Raw genomic sequence first — 14,915 nt, forward strand, 5'->3', positions numbered from 1 at the left:
TCACCTGTTTCAAGTAAATTTTCACTTGAAAAAAGTAAAATCTGCCAGTGGGACAAGATTTATCTTCTCATTACAAGCAAAACAATCTTGTTCCATTGGCAGATTTTTCTACTTATTTTAAGTGAAAATCTACTTGAAACAGGTGAAAATGGTTGTTTTTTAGTCTTGTCTTAAATGTAATGAGACTAACTTTGACTAAAAATTAGACATTTTAACATTTTGAGTGTTTTGATTTTTAAGATTTTGAGTTTTTGCAGTGTATAATAACTAGTGAAATCGATCATGTTGTTCTGATTTGCATTTGTAGTTATTCTATATGTATTAAGTAATAGAATAATCAATACAAAGAGACACAGAGTAATTCCATAAAAGTATTTAAAAAAACAAACATTTACATTTAACCCTTGAAGCAAAGGTGTGGCGGCTGCCATACCTTGCCATACCCAATTGACGCCCCTGCTTTGTTGTTTTATAACAACCGTAAACTTACCTGTGCTGTCAAATAGCTGGAGCAGACTCACGTGGATGTATGGCGCCCTCTAGTGGCAGGTAGAAGCAACGAGGCGCAGTGAAGCGACGTTCATTGTTCGGTAGTCTAATTGTTGGTTATCGTTGACTATGTCCATGGACAGTTTTAAATAGTGACCATTTACCAACTTTGCTTGTTTAACGACCGCACACATGACTGAACCCGGACAGAGCAGACACAGGCTGAGATGCGTTTAGTGTCTCTCTGAAACTGCTCACTCTGAGTTGTTGTAAAGGGGGGTGGGGGGAGGATGAAAAGTTAAGGCTGATTTATGGTTCCGCGTTACACCAACGCAGACCCTACGCCGTACCCTACGGCGTAGGATCGGCGTCGTTTTAACGCGGAACCATAATTCAGGCTTTCCAGCGCGCTCATAGCAGACAGAAGCGACTGTACGGAGGGGTGCGGGGAGGACACTGGTTGGTGTGCGGAGACACAGCTGCGGGGAGGACGGCTTGTTCAACCTCTCGGCCGGACCGAGGCTTTGGTGACAAGTCCCGAGCTGCTGCAGCGGCGGAGTCCCTGAAGGCACCATGCGGAGCTGGCTGGCGAACGAAGCAGGGAAGCACTTGGTGATGGTGGGTGAGCTTTACCGGCCAGACGCTCCTCTGTGCGCTGGCTGCTCAAAAAAGAACAAGCGGCAGTAACTCTTTTTTCTTTCAAGACAACTTCCAAATACTGTTCAACAAAGATTTGCTCTCCATAACTAACTCAGTAAAAGTAAAAATAACTTGACTATTACTGCTCAAAGCAAAGTTTAACACCTTCCAGCCTTTTATAACCCTCTTATACCAAATGTAAAATTTGGAAAATAACAAATTAAGGTTTTTCCTACGCTTGAATAAAGTTTGAATGTGTTATTGTCTTTAAATTGTTGCTTATTCGTGTGAGTTGTGAGTTTTATAACCCTCTTATACCAAATGTAAAATTTGGAAAATAACAAATTAAGGTTTTTCCTACGCTTGAATAAAGTTTGAATGTGTTATTATCTTTAAATGGTTGCTTATTCGTGTGAGTTGTGAGTTTTATAACCCTCTTATACCAAATGTAAAATTTGGAAAATAACAAATTAAGGTTTTTCCTACGCTTGAATAAAGTTTGAATGTGTTATTGTCTTTAAATTGTTGCTTATTCGTGTGAGTTGTGAGTTTTATAACCCTCTTATACCAAATGTAAAATTTAGAAAATAACAAATTAAGGTTTTTCCTACGCTTGAATAAAGTTTGAATGTGTTATTGTCTTTAAATTGTTGCTTATTCGTGTGAGTTGTGAGTTTTATAACCCTCTTATACCAAATGTAAAAATTTGGAAAATAACAAATTAAGGTTTTTCCTACGCTTGGATAAAGTTTGAATGTGTTATTGTCTTTAAATTGTTGCTTATTCGTGTGAGTTGAGACTTTGCTGCAGTGGCGTCAATTCAGTGGAAGCTAAGGTATGGCAAGGTTACGAGTCACAGAACTTAACTAGAGTATCAATCAACACGTCCAGCAAATACTCATCACAGAAGTCTATGTAGTTTATCTGTGTGGTCAAGAAAAATTGAACTTTTTCCAAATGCAGTCTCACTCACTGCAAAAACTCCAAATCTTACCAGGAATATTTGTCTTATTTCTATTTAAAATGTCTAATTTTTAGTCATTTTTAGTCTCATTAGGCTACACTTAAAACAAGAGTCATTGCCAGAAAAATAACTTATTTGACCATTTTCACCTGTTTCAAGTAAATTTTCAATTGAAATAAGTAGAAAAATCTGCCAGTGGGACAAGATTTATCTTCTCATTACAAGCAAAAAAAAATGTATTTTAAGTGAAAATCTACTTGAAACAGGTGAAAATTGTTGTTTTTTGAGTTTTTGGGTCTTGTCTTAAATGTAATGAGATTTTTTTTACTAAAAATTAGACATTTTAACTAGAAATAAGACAAATATTCTTGTTAAGATTTTGAGTTTTTGCAGTGTATAATAACTAGTGAAATCGATCATGTTGTTCTGATTTGCATTTGTATTTATTCTATATGTATTAAGTAATAGAATAATCAATACAAATAGACAGAGTAATTCCATAAATGTATTTAAAAAACAAACATTTACATTTTCCCTTGAAGCCAAGGTGTGGCGGCTGCCATACCTTGCCATACCCAATTGACGCCCCTGCTTTGCTGCTGTTTGTGTGTGCGGGCAGATGCTGTGGCTGGCGGCCAACACCTGGCTGTTCCTGAACACCTTCCTGCTGTACTCCACCGGCCAGCAGTACCACTACCTCTACAACATGCTGGGGGTGAGACATGTGCCACACATGCTGCACGCTGCATACATTATTCAGTAGGATGTGTGGCTTCAGGGACACTTGAGTCTAATCGGGCTGTCCTTCATGAAATTACTGGGAGTTGTGGTTTTCCTGCTGTGACAAATGTCACAAATGTCTGCTGTGAAAAGACCAACAGGTTACTTTCTTTGCCATGATGCTGCCAGATTAACGCTACAAAACCTTTATTTAGTTGTCCTTTGTATCTCAGTGCGAAAGGAGACATATTCACAAACAGAATGATATAAGATGTATTTTATTGATCCCAGGATTGGGAAATTGTGGGCATGTCATGCACTGAAAAAAATAAATCTAAGCGCATGTAAATATAACATATTTAAATCTGTGACATCAACAATTAAAAATGAAGTTAGTTACTTTACATGAATAAATCTAGTTTTGAACTTAATCTGCATTTGTTCAAAAAACAAGACATTGTGTATTTTTTCCTTAACAAGCAGTATTTATGTAATCCCAGGCAATCTTTTCATTTACACACAAACAACAAGCAATGATCTTGTTGTATTTACTTTTCCTTTAACAATTTTAATCTATTGGGTAGATTGAGCAACGTTTAGATGAAACATTCTTTATTTGTTTAAGTAGAAACCACAGTAAAAAATATCTTGCTTGATCTACTTTAAAAAAATTAAGGCAACTTTTTCGCATGAGATTTTTATGTAGATCAAGAAAGACTAGTCTTTCTATAACCTACTTAATTTTTAGTATTTAAAAAATTCATTTGCAAGTAAAGTCAACTTAATTTTCGCAAGTAAAGTCAACTTAATTTGATAAACAAAGTAAACTTAACACAATTAAGTTGAATGTACTTGCAAAATGTATTATTTACATACAAAAAATTAAGTAGTTTATACAAAGACTAGTCTTTCTTGATCTATAATCTCATGCAAAAAGTTGACTTACTTTTTTTAAGTAGATCAATATTTGTATCAGTGTAATCAGGCTGTCCTTTATGAAATTACTGGGAGTTGTCCTTTGTATCTCAGTGCGAAAGAAGACATATTCACAAACAGAATGATATAAGATGTACTTTATTGATCCCAGGATTGGGAAATTGTGGGCATGTCATGTCTGCTGGTGAACTGTGATGTAAGCCACCATAAAAAGCACTTATACTTGGATCCAGTTCACCCAAAATGGATTACGTTTGGTGCTCTCTGTTAATACATGGTATGGTATGTTGTCAGATCAGATTTATTTCTTATAGATTTCTTCATCATTCTACACACCTGTGTTTCAGTCATGCAAGTGTTTTTCGCTTGTTTTATTTGATGAGACAACCTTCAACGGTGAATACAGTTTGATTTAATAGTACTTGGTTAATGGGAGTGAAATCATATTGTATCAGTAAAAGTTACTGATGGACTTGTTGAAAAAAGCGAGTCTTGTTTGGGTTCCTTCAGCTGATGATTTCACAGAGAGTGTCGGCAGGTGAACTTCTTGGTGGACAAGTTGGATGGAAGCTGACAGACAGCAGTTCAGTATCCAGGGCGCAGAGGAGTACACCATCTGTTCATGAAAGCCATGTCTCTGTTAAACAATTAATTCTGCTTTTTTTGATATTCTTGCTATGTCTTTGTCAATGCTCCAAGCCCATCCACTATATTTTCCAGGGATATTGTATTCTCAGTGGTGATTAAGGGAAGAAATGGTCTGAACATCCTCCTCTTTGCGCTCCATTTTTCTCAAACCCTATATCATGGGCATTTCCTTTCAATCTTCTGAATTTTAGGTCGTCATTGCTCAGACTTTTGAAAGCTCGGTCATCTGTTTCCAGATGTAAACAACCTTCCCATTGTCAAGGCTCCTCACAATTACAGATGTTATAAAAAATCCAGCAGAAATCTTTCAAGCAGCACACAAACTAAACCTTATCTAAGATGTTTAGGATTTTGGTGGTGGTGGTAGGGAGGGATTTATATCTGTATCACAAGAGGACAATTTCTCATGAGTGCTGACATTTGTGGCTTAGATGGTTTTCTGCGATGTCTCTGCAGACAGGCACACAGTCACAAACGCACAGCATCAGGATTAGATTCTGATGCCTGCTGACTCAATATGCTATAATTTTTGTCACAAGTTCTTGTTGGTGTTCCCGCATATGTGTTGAAAGCCTTCCTTGTCTTTGGAGAAAATCTCACAAATACCAATGACATCATAGTTCAGATTTTGTCAGCAGGCGGTGCCTGTTGCTTTTTACCAGCTCTCCTTTACAATAGAAATAGGTACATCTCCGTGCATTATATCGCCACATTGTATGTTGTCTCAGCGATTTAAGTATTTATTTTACTTCTGAAAGTCTTATTATCTAATTTCAGGTGTTGTTTTGTGAATCTTCAGTTCAGTGTATCTACTGTACTTCGGTGTATTCATCTTTCCAACCTGAGCTTTCACTTAAGACATTCACTTATAACAAACACAACATGATAAATATGGCATGTGATTGTAGTTCTTGCTCATTGAGACACTTGAATGAAATAAAGACATTTTATTCCTGAATCATTCAACGCTGTTAAGCTGCTTTGCAGCCAACTTGGAGGAAGTGTAAAGGTTGTGTTCCTTGAAAACATTACATTTAAGACAGATGATATGAAATGGTATACTGCATGTACAGCCACAAGCTGGCAGAGGGGACATTTAAAGAGCGGAAATAGTAAATATAGAAGTATTAAGATACAGCCATGCATTGCAACGATGCAGCCTGAAAATACAAGCGTATGAAAAAGGCATGTGCGGTCAGATCCACATGAAAAAATCGGAAGTGGCAGCGAGCAGCATGTGTGAACTGTTGTACTGCCTGTTCAGTGGGAGGCAAAAGGGAGGCTGGGGCAAGTGTGGGCATGCTGCTGGTTTGAATGCCTCGCTGGAGGGCTCAGGTTTATGTGTGCATTTCCACATTTTTATGTGTGTGCATGTTTGATGTAGTTCAAAGCGTTAATGCTGCTAAAGGAAATTTAGATTGAACTTGAAAAAGCTTCTTATCTTTTTTTTCACCTGCAAGGCCCAGCATGGGTCATTGCATGTGTGTCTTTGTGTGCGTGTGTTGAGATTGCTTAGGATGTTAGGGTTGTTCAGAAAGCAGGATATCAGATTTCCTGCTTGTGGTTTTGCCCTCAGCTGCTTCTCTCTCGGATGCTGTGTTGACCGTGTTGTGTGGGGGAAGTTTTAAAGGGTCGAAGGCATCAGACTTTTTAAAGCGGACTGGTGTTAACCTTCGCTTGTTATAATTAGATTCTTCTATTTCAACACTTCCGTCGTACAGGAAATTTTGATTCCTCATGTCTGTGTCGACTGTAGGTCTGCTATGATTTTATTTGACTTGTGCTTGACTGGTTACAGATTAGTGAATTATTTCAGCTTAAACCTCCATTCAAAATCAGCAACTTGGTAAAAGCTGGACTACTGCTTTACACGCCTCTCTGTATCACTTTGATCTAACACGTTCGCACACATCTGTCCCACTCTTCACTTTGTCTGGGATAATTAGAAGAGATGGCACCTGCAGCGCAGCGAGTTTCAAAGAAAGCGTTCAATTTGTGAGTTAAGGAGACACCAAATTACATCTAGCGTTTTTGGCATGGAAGCAGCTGTGATTATTGATAGAGACTGAGAAGTACAAAGCCAGATTACGGAGATGACATTGCTGCCGTGTCACTGCTGGTGAACTCTATCATCCGGGTGTCACGTGCTGTCTCAGCATGTTCTGAGATGTAGTGAACCAAACCTAACCTGTAACAAACAGATGACTCAGGCTTTGGCCTGATGGTGGTGTTTATTCAGAGCATTCAACTTAGATTCTTTTTTGTTTTTTTGCAATTTTATTCTCAAAACATCTATAACATCTGTTTAGTTTTCTTATGAAGATGGTTTAAACGATCTGTTACACAGCTGTTGTGAAAAACATTTTTGTGGGTCACCATTGTAGCAAAATTAAAACAAGTCAAACCATCCTAAGTATTTACTGACTTCGCCTTAGCTGAGTAACACCCGAACAAAGAAGGGGCCTTAGCTCTCCACACGGAGGAAAGAACAAAGGCCACTTAGATCACTTTTTGTTTGTTTGTCAAAGTGTGCCTCAAGCTGTCAGTTGCCCACTGGATTGGACCCTATTTCTATAATATTTGTACACTTTTGTGTGGATGTCTTCCAGGTTGGGCTGTGTATCAGCAGGGCATCTGCATCCGTGCTGAACCTGAACTGCAGCTTGGTGCTGTTGCCTATGTGTCGCTGCCTGCTCACCTTCCTACGGGGAACACACAGAGTAAGAGATTTGGGGGGTGTGTGTGTGTGTGTTTGTGTGAATTAGCTTCAAAATTAATTAATTCCAATCACAAGTTGATGAGAAGCTGAACCAGTTTTTCCCTTTTTGGAGAATGTACACCTGCAGGTTATTTTGGAGACAGACAGAAACGTTGCTCAGTGAAAAAGAACAGCTGGAACTAACATTTATTGTTGAAGATAGGTTCTGGATGTAGAGGGAGGAAGTTCAAAAGCAGTTTCCTTGATTAGCAGACACAGGGACAATACTCTGGTATTTGTTTCTCATACTCGTGCAGGTATCAACCAAAAGGACACGCAGGCTTCTGGACAAGAGCAAGACCTTTCATGTCGCATGTGGCGTCGCTATCTGCATCTTCTCTGGTAAAAAACTGTCTCTTCATGCAGCTTATGTTCATTCATTCATTCATTCATTCATTCATTCATCCATTCATTCATTCATTCATTCATTCATTCATTCATTCATTCATTCATTCATTCATTCATTCATTCATTCATCCATTCATTCATTCATTCATTCATTCATTCATTCATTCATTCATTCATTCATTCATTCATTCATTCATTCATGGGTGTCAGTCTGTGTCTGCATAAATGGGTCCAGGCTGGCTCAGCATTCCTGGTGCACCAGATGGAATATCCTTCTCATTGGTTGTGTGTATTTTATTCTGTCCAGTTTTTGTGCGTGTTGTCATTTTTGTGAGTCTCCTCCCATGACATCATGGGAACCTGGGGCAGCTGAATGTCCCCAGGGGTCTCTGGTTCACAGACCTCTTCCTCTTACTCATCCATGATGTGAATGTTTTTGCTTAGAAGTCTGGCTTATATTAGTGTATCTACAGTAACATTCTAGTTTGCACCCCCGAAAAAATAAGAATAAAAGAAGGACAGCCAGTGAAAGCTGCACTTGTCACTTAAAGCTGCACACCTTAAGTTTTTCCTTTGTGGTCCTGCTCTTGAATAATAACTCTTTAGCTGTGGTAGACGATCACCCAGTTGCAGAAAGCTGTTTTCTACTCATGCCAAAACTTTTTCATCCTCAGAAACTCAGAATATTTATATTTTGAGTAATCTTAAGCTTGAATGTTACATCTTAAATGCAAGGGATTCTTATACTGCAGTAGTCACTACAGCTCTGTGTTATCCCACTTGTTTGGAACCAATTCATAATTGTGCCACCTCACAGTAACTGTGTTACCTGAACCAAACAATAACCTCCTGCCTATGGATGACCATCATTTACATAATTACATTTAAAAGCAGAAGTATATATATTTTGTTTTTCCTTTAAATTTTTCATGCATTCCTTGTTTTTACATCCCCTCATCCCCTCTTTTTAGTTTACGTTATGCATTTCTGCCTCATTATGCAAATGAGGAGGGCTGCCCTTCTTGGTCCAGCTCCTCTACTATTGGTCAATAAACAGGAAGGAGCAGCGTCGGGTCAAAAATTATAAGATTATTGACATTGATTTGACTCAAATTTAGATTCCTAATGTTTTCTGCTTTTGGGGAGCTGAATTTATCAAAATCAGGCACAATTTGTTTTTCAGGTGATACTGAATGTCATGTGGTGGTTGATATATTTTTTCTGAAGGAACTAGCTGAGCCTCAGATTTTTAGCCCTGACATGTTATTATTGCGAGAGCTGCACCTGGTCTTTACCATTACCTTGTCTGTAAGGGCCTGTGTCATTGTTACACTTCTCCACTCTTTTAAATTACGCAAGCACGGTCCTAGAAACACACACACCTATTCCCTTGGGCAAAGTACTCATGTTCTGAGGAGAAGGAATGACTGAGGAAGGAGAGGCAGCAGGATGGAAGACAGACACAGACTGAGAAAACTGAGACAAAGAGAGGGCTGGGAGGCAGTGGGAGTGGGAGAGGATATGGAGGTGGAAAAAAAAGGGGGCCCTTAGGTCTCATGATTACGCCATCTAATTCCATCAGCTGTTGAACTGCTGTGTGGCTAGTCTATGATGTCAGGGGAAGTGTGAATTAGCGTGTGTGTGCCAGTAAATTTTGCTTACGTTTTGCTGATGGGCAAATAAAGGCCTGTATGAGTGTCCAAAGGCAGTTCATTAATTAACATTAATTAAATTACATGCATTTCAAAACAATTTTGTGTAAGGCTTTCTTCTCTTTTGCAGTTGTGCACGTTTCAGCCCACCTGGTGAATGTTGTCAACTTCAGCGTGAGTTACTCAGAAGACTTTCCTGCTCTGAATTTGGCACGGTACAGAGGAGAGGTGAGACACACATGCCTTCACAGTTGTAGTTAATTTACACGATGCATTCCTGAGCCTCTAAACTCAACTTTTACGGTGAACATATTTAACTTCAAAGTTAATTATATTATTATTAAAGCTGTGATTTGCCTGAAACTGTTAGTATTGTCGCAATATTTCAACGCCTTTGGTCAGGTTTCTGTCAAAGAAGGGTGACATGAGAAAAAAGAGCCATCACTCTGGCACCTCCACACATTTAACCAGTGACTACATAAAGATATATTCACCAGGTGTTTCCTCATTTTGGAGTAGGAAAGGTGCAGCGTAGTTGTTCCTAAATAATCTGAAAATAATTTAATCAGACGTTTATTAGCTAACCCTTAAACATATTTTGAAGAAATTAGGAAATGTTGACACATTTATAAATATGCCTTCCATTTCATGGATTTGTAGCTGCCACATGTCTCTCAATGCCAAAAGAAAGCAAGTTTTGTCTCTCACTTAAACACTCACCAGCTGAAATCTTGTGTTGGAATGCAGCATGCAGACTGTTTTCTCTTCAAAGTGCATGCATTGGTTGGTTCTAAACCCCGGGTTAGCCTTCACTAGATTACTTCTGAATACAGCACAGAGCTCTTTCTTTTTTCTGTTTTCTTTCCAGGACCCCAAGGTGATCATTTTGACCACAAGTAAGATGGACTACTATTTTTAAAAACCTTTAGTGCACAGTGTTTTCCCCCTTTTTTCTCTTTTATCTATATTTCTGTTTATGTAGTTTTGCTTGCTATAAAATTTGTCCTAATAAAGATACAATTATACAGGACTGATGCTTTGATTTAATTCAAGATTGGTAGAATTGTGTGGCTTCAGATGTTAATATGTTTTTCTTCTGTAATTTGATGATTCTTTTCAGTCCCAGGAGTCACCGGTGTCCTGTTGGTACTCATCCTCCTCCTGATGTTTTTGTCATCGTCGTACTGCATTCGGTAGGGTAAACCAATTTACCACTTGTCACCGAAATCTTTTGCGTGTATTTTAAGAGGAAAGGAAACAGTTTGAGCTGTTGAACCCAGAGGAAATCTTAGTAAGAGAATTTCTCTCACGAGACTGTAGACAGAACACTTCAGACGGGGTTAATTCATTTTCGTATATAAATCTACACGCCCATAAAGCTGCTTGCCTGTGGGCTATGTTTGCGAGGAAAAAAATAATATTGGGGTGTGGACTTAGAAGGAATTTTCACTGGAATTAATGACAGCCCTTTTGGAGCCTGCAATCCTTTTCTTTTCATGCAAATCAGATTTTTTTTTTAAGTTTTATGTTTCTCATCCTGTATGTTTGTCTGTTGCTATTATGTCTGCTCTCATGACTCATCTTGTGGAATGGACGATGGAGACGATGAGCAGACTTGCCAACAGAGCAGCTTTGTCATTACTCAGATCATAGTGGGTCACCGAGTGTGGTGCATGTGTGTGTGAGAGACGTCTGTGTGTGTGTGTGTGTGTGTGTGTGTGTGTGTGTGTGTGTGTGTGTGTGTGTGTGTGGACTCCTCTTTTCCTTCAGTAATTAAAGACAGGATAAGAGGGTTTTCCAGACTATTTAAAGCGGCACGTAAGAGTTTGTTTTAGTGGCCTGCGTTGTAAGATGATGGGTGCTGCACACCAGCAGAGTCCCGATATCATTAGTCCCAGTGAGCTTTGTGTTAATAGACACCACTGCAAACAAGGTTATCAATATTCTCTGGTTCTCTGCACCTCACAGCAAGAAAGGTCCCGATTTGACTCCCAGCTGTGGCCTCTCTATGTGAAGGTGCACAGATTTGCTGTGCTCCCTGGGTTTGAGCAAACTATTATTAATAGAGGCAAAAGAAGGCAAGTTCATGGCTTCTGCTTCTAACACTTCCCTTTTTAAAAAAAATAAAATAAGTGCACTGACATGACATGTTTGAGTCTTTATTCTGACAAAGGTCGATTCCCTCCAGGGCTAATATTAATTACTGTGTCGCTGCAAATACGTTTTCCATTAACTCAAAACTGCTTGATTCATATTGTTCTGGTCCCTTACAAAGGTTTACATTACATCTAATAACCTGAGATTGTTTTTGCTCTGGAGCTGTCCTTCAATTGACTGTAGGTGTGACTGCGATTATTAGGAATGGGCGATATTTTACCGTTCACGATAAACCATTAAAAACAATTCCCCACGGTAAGAATTTGTCATCTCGCGGTAAAAACGATAAATTCACGTTTTGTGTAAAGCTGATTTATGGTTCTGCGTTAAATCCACGCACAACGTACGTGAAGGAAGGAAGGAAGGAAGGAAGGAAGGAAGGAAGGAAGGAAGGAAGGAAGGAAGGAAGGAAGGAAGGAAGGAAGGAAGGAAGGAAGGAAGGAAGGAAGGAAGGAAGGAAGGAAGGAAGGAAGGAAGGAAGGAAGGAAGGAAGGAAGGAAGGAAGGAAGGAAGGAAGGAAATGAGCCAAAAAGAAAAAAAGAAATGAGCCTGAAAGAAAGAAAGAAAGAAAGAAAGAAAGAAAGAAAGAAAGAAAGAAAGAAAGAAAGAATTCTTTTAGAGCAGTGTTTTGGGGGCTCCAAAGACTGAATGTGTTGATAGATTTATAGTTAAAAAGGTGGAGTTGAATTGGTATATTTTTTTATCGTCATTTTTATCGTTATCGGGATAAATGCCAGAAATTATTGTGATACATTTTTTAGTCCATACCGCCCATCCCTAGTGATTATGCATTTGCCTGGTTTGTCCCTGTGCGGCCCTGACTGGCCAACTGTGGGGTGAACTCTGGGGTGTACCCCACCTGTCGTCTGATGGCAGCTGTAATGGGCTCCAATCTCATGTAACCCTAAAAAGGATTAATGCCCATCATTCTAACTTACTGAATGACAACTCGCATATAGACCAGCTTTTTTCCAGTACCTACTGGTAGTTTATAATCTAATTTCTTATCTTGCTTAAAATGTTAATTTCCACATTTTCAAATTTTGTGGTTAGGGTAAAGAAAATGGGCAGGTGTCACTGCACTGATAAACATTCCTGAAGATCATTTACATTTAAACAGGGAATGTGACTTGCCTTTTTATCAACCCCACAAGCAGTTGATGTTTTAACCCCTCAGAAATTAGCATGAAAACATCTCTACCAATCCTATTAAGTGACGTGTCATTAGAAAATGAATAAAACAAGTACATGAAAATGTTTTCCTTTTTTACAGCGTTTTCATATTTGTACGTTTTTCTAATGTAGGTGTGCCTCACCTTGAGCATGGTTCTTTTTCCCTTTTCAGTTATTAAAAACATACAAATTAAAAATCATGGCCTAATCCTTCTTAAAAAATGTTACGCTCACCTTTTCCTCATTTTTGGAATAAAACGTTTGCAATGGTCCTATTTTTTTTCTCTGTGAATTTTTATGTTTTATACATGTGAAAATTTTGACAGTAATATAGTTTGATCTTCTACTTTGTGCATCAGTGAATGAGCAAATGTAGAGAGTGAGGCAGCATCCCATCGTAGTTGTTCTAAGATGAATTATATCCCTGAGTTTAAATATTAACTAAACCCCGACTAAAAAAGCAGCACTCAGAAGGAAAACCAAACCAAGTGCTAATAATATAAATAGTTGGCAGTGTTTATGGTGGGTTGTTGTGTGTAATGACCCCGTGATATTGACCTGTGACATCTTTGTTACTCGGCCTTTGATGTGGGAGTGAGTTTGTCCTCTTGTTTTGCCCTGCCTCTCACTTTCTCTTTGAAAGTATCTTTAGGTGTCACATGATTCAGTTCAGCTCAGATGTTTGGGACTGAGTTCTTTCCAAATTGAATCTCGACCTAAAATTGTTCATTCAAAGCAAAGTATCACTAATTACTTACTCTTTTCAAGTGTACTATGTGCTAAGAAAGCAGTGACAAACCTGCAGAGCAAAGTGCAAAAATAGCTAATTGATGTATTACTCAATATTTAAAAAGATTAAACTCATTACATTACAAATATTGTTAGATCAATTACATCAGTAAATGTAGGTCAACATCCATAGCAATACATGTTCCTGAAAAACTTAAAACTTGAAATTCCCTGTGAAACTAAATGAGAAATAGAGCTTTTGATATCTATCAGTACTCATAGGTACAGACATGGATCATGTGATGAAACACTTTGTGTTGACAGAAACTGCAAATGTAACTTCTCTAACTTCTTTCAACAAGTGTTGTGAATCAAAACAATTGTAGACTTCCCAATGTTTTCGACTTTCATTTTTTCTTTTGAAATGTACATATCAAATGCCTGGTTTCTCAGGCCAAAAAAAGTGTGTCCAAAGGTTCCCTATAAACTGTTCTCAACTAACTTTATAAACAACTAACCTGCTCCCAAAGCAACCTTAAACATCATCAGTATGAAACTCAGAGACACACAAGTTAACTTTGCCATACTGAAGGAAAATTGTTAACAAATGAGGTCATCTAATTCGTGAAATAATTCTGAATCTTAGGAATCAGCCAAGAAACAGCCATAGTACTGTGTATCTTGTTTTCTTGCTTGATCATACTGATTCATTATTCCTATTTAACATTTGTTATGTGACTGTTAAAATAATTATATATGTTTTATATATGTTTTATTTTAGTGTGTCAAACTACGAGATCTTCTGGTACACACACAACCTCTTCATTGTTTTTTACATCATCCTGATGGTCCACATGGTTGGGTAAGTGCCTCTGAAACAACGTGTGCATGTGTGTGTGTGTGTGTGTGTGTCAGATAGACATTGACTCTCATCTTTTTTCACCAGTGGAGCACTAAAGTATCAGACCAACATCGGGGCCCACCCCCCCGGCTGCCTCAGAGCGAACCAGAGCAGCACGGAGCAGCAGGGTGAGGATCTAGACCAGACTGAAGATGAGGAGAGCAGATGCAGAGAGGATGCTCACTTCCAGCCACATTCCCCCCAGGTCTGTCTGTGTGTGTTTGTATTGAAACCAGCATTTGTGTGCCTTCAGGGGGAGTGTCCACACGTATGCTGAGGATCTGGGGGTGTTGGACAGAGTAGGTTTCTTTTAGTAGATGTGGGGATGTTAAGGACGGGCATTTTACATCAGGGGCTGTGTGTGTGTGTGTGTGTGTGTGTGTGTGTGTGTGTGTGTGTGTGTGTGTGTGTGTGTGTGTGTGTGTGTGTGTGTGTGTGTGTGTGTGTGTGTGTGTGTGTGTGTGTGTGTGTGTGTGTGTGTGTGTGTGTGTGCGTGTGTTTTTCTTCCTGTGTGGGATTATGTGTTTGCACTTGGTCATTAAACAGCATGTTGGCTCCATAAAAATTCCCTTAAACCTGAATTTACTCCCTCGGCTTTACTGGAGCTGTTAGTAATTAAGTCTGTTGCAGGTAAGTACAAACAGAACAACACAGGCTGTGAAATATTTAGTAGTTGCACTTATGAACATACTCTCTTGATTCAGAGTCCGTGTTTTTGTTCAGGGGAGCAAGTTACTCGCTGCCACAGGCTGCATCCAAAAACTAAAACAGATTCCTAAAGCTTACTATATCTGGCTATGG

At 38.8% G+C, this 14,915-nt stretch overlaps 1 protein-coding gene across 2 annotated transcripts in view; it reads left to right on the forward strand.

Annotated features, from left to right (window-relative positions):
- Positions 1–775: 775 nt before the first annotated feature.
- The window catches only part of LOC133441683 (NADPH oxidase 4), a 28,576-nt gene continuing 14,436 nt past the window's right edge, over positions 776–14,915 (forward strand). The window contains exons 1-9 of one of the 2 annotated variants that reach the window (XM_061719230.1): positions 776–1,111; positions 2,712–2,807; positions 7,006–7,116; positions 7,412–7,496; positions 9,285–9,382; positions 10,023–10,050; positions 10,275–10,347; positions 13,995–14,075; positions 14,160–14,319. In XM_061719230.1, coding sequence (XP_061575214.1) covers positions 2,712–2,807; positions 7,006–7,116; positions 7,412–7,496; positions 9,285–9,382; positions 10,023–10,050; positions 10,275–10,347; positions 13,995–14,075; positions 14,160–14,319 — 732 coding nt within the window. In that variant the 5' untranslated portion in view covers positions 776–1,111. The remainder of the gene's footprint in view (positions 1,112–2,711; positions 2,808–7,005; positions 7,117–7,411; positions 7,497–9,284; positions 9,383–10,022; positions 10,051–10,274; positions 10,348–13,994; positions 14,076–14,159; positions 14,320–14,915) is intronic. The other variant, XM_061719229.1, reaches the window with a different exon arrangement.

Source organism: Cololabis saira, chromosome 4, assembly GCF_033807715.1.
Source record: "Cololabis saira isolate AMF1-May2022 chromosome 4, fColSai1.1, whole genome shotgun sequence".
NCBI classification, from domain to species: domain Eukaryota; kingdom Metazoa; phylum Chordata; class Actinopteri; order Beloniformes; family Belonidae; genus Cololabis; species Cololabis saira.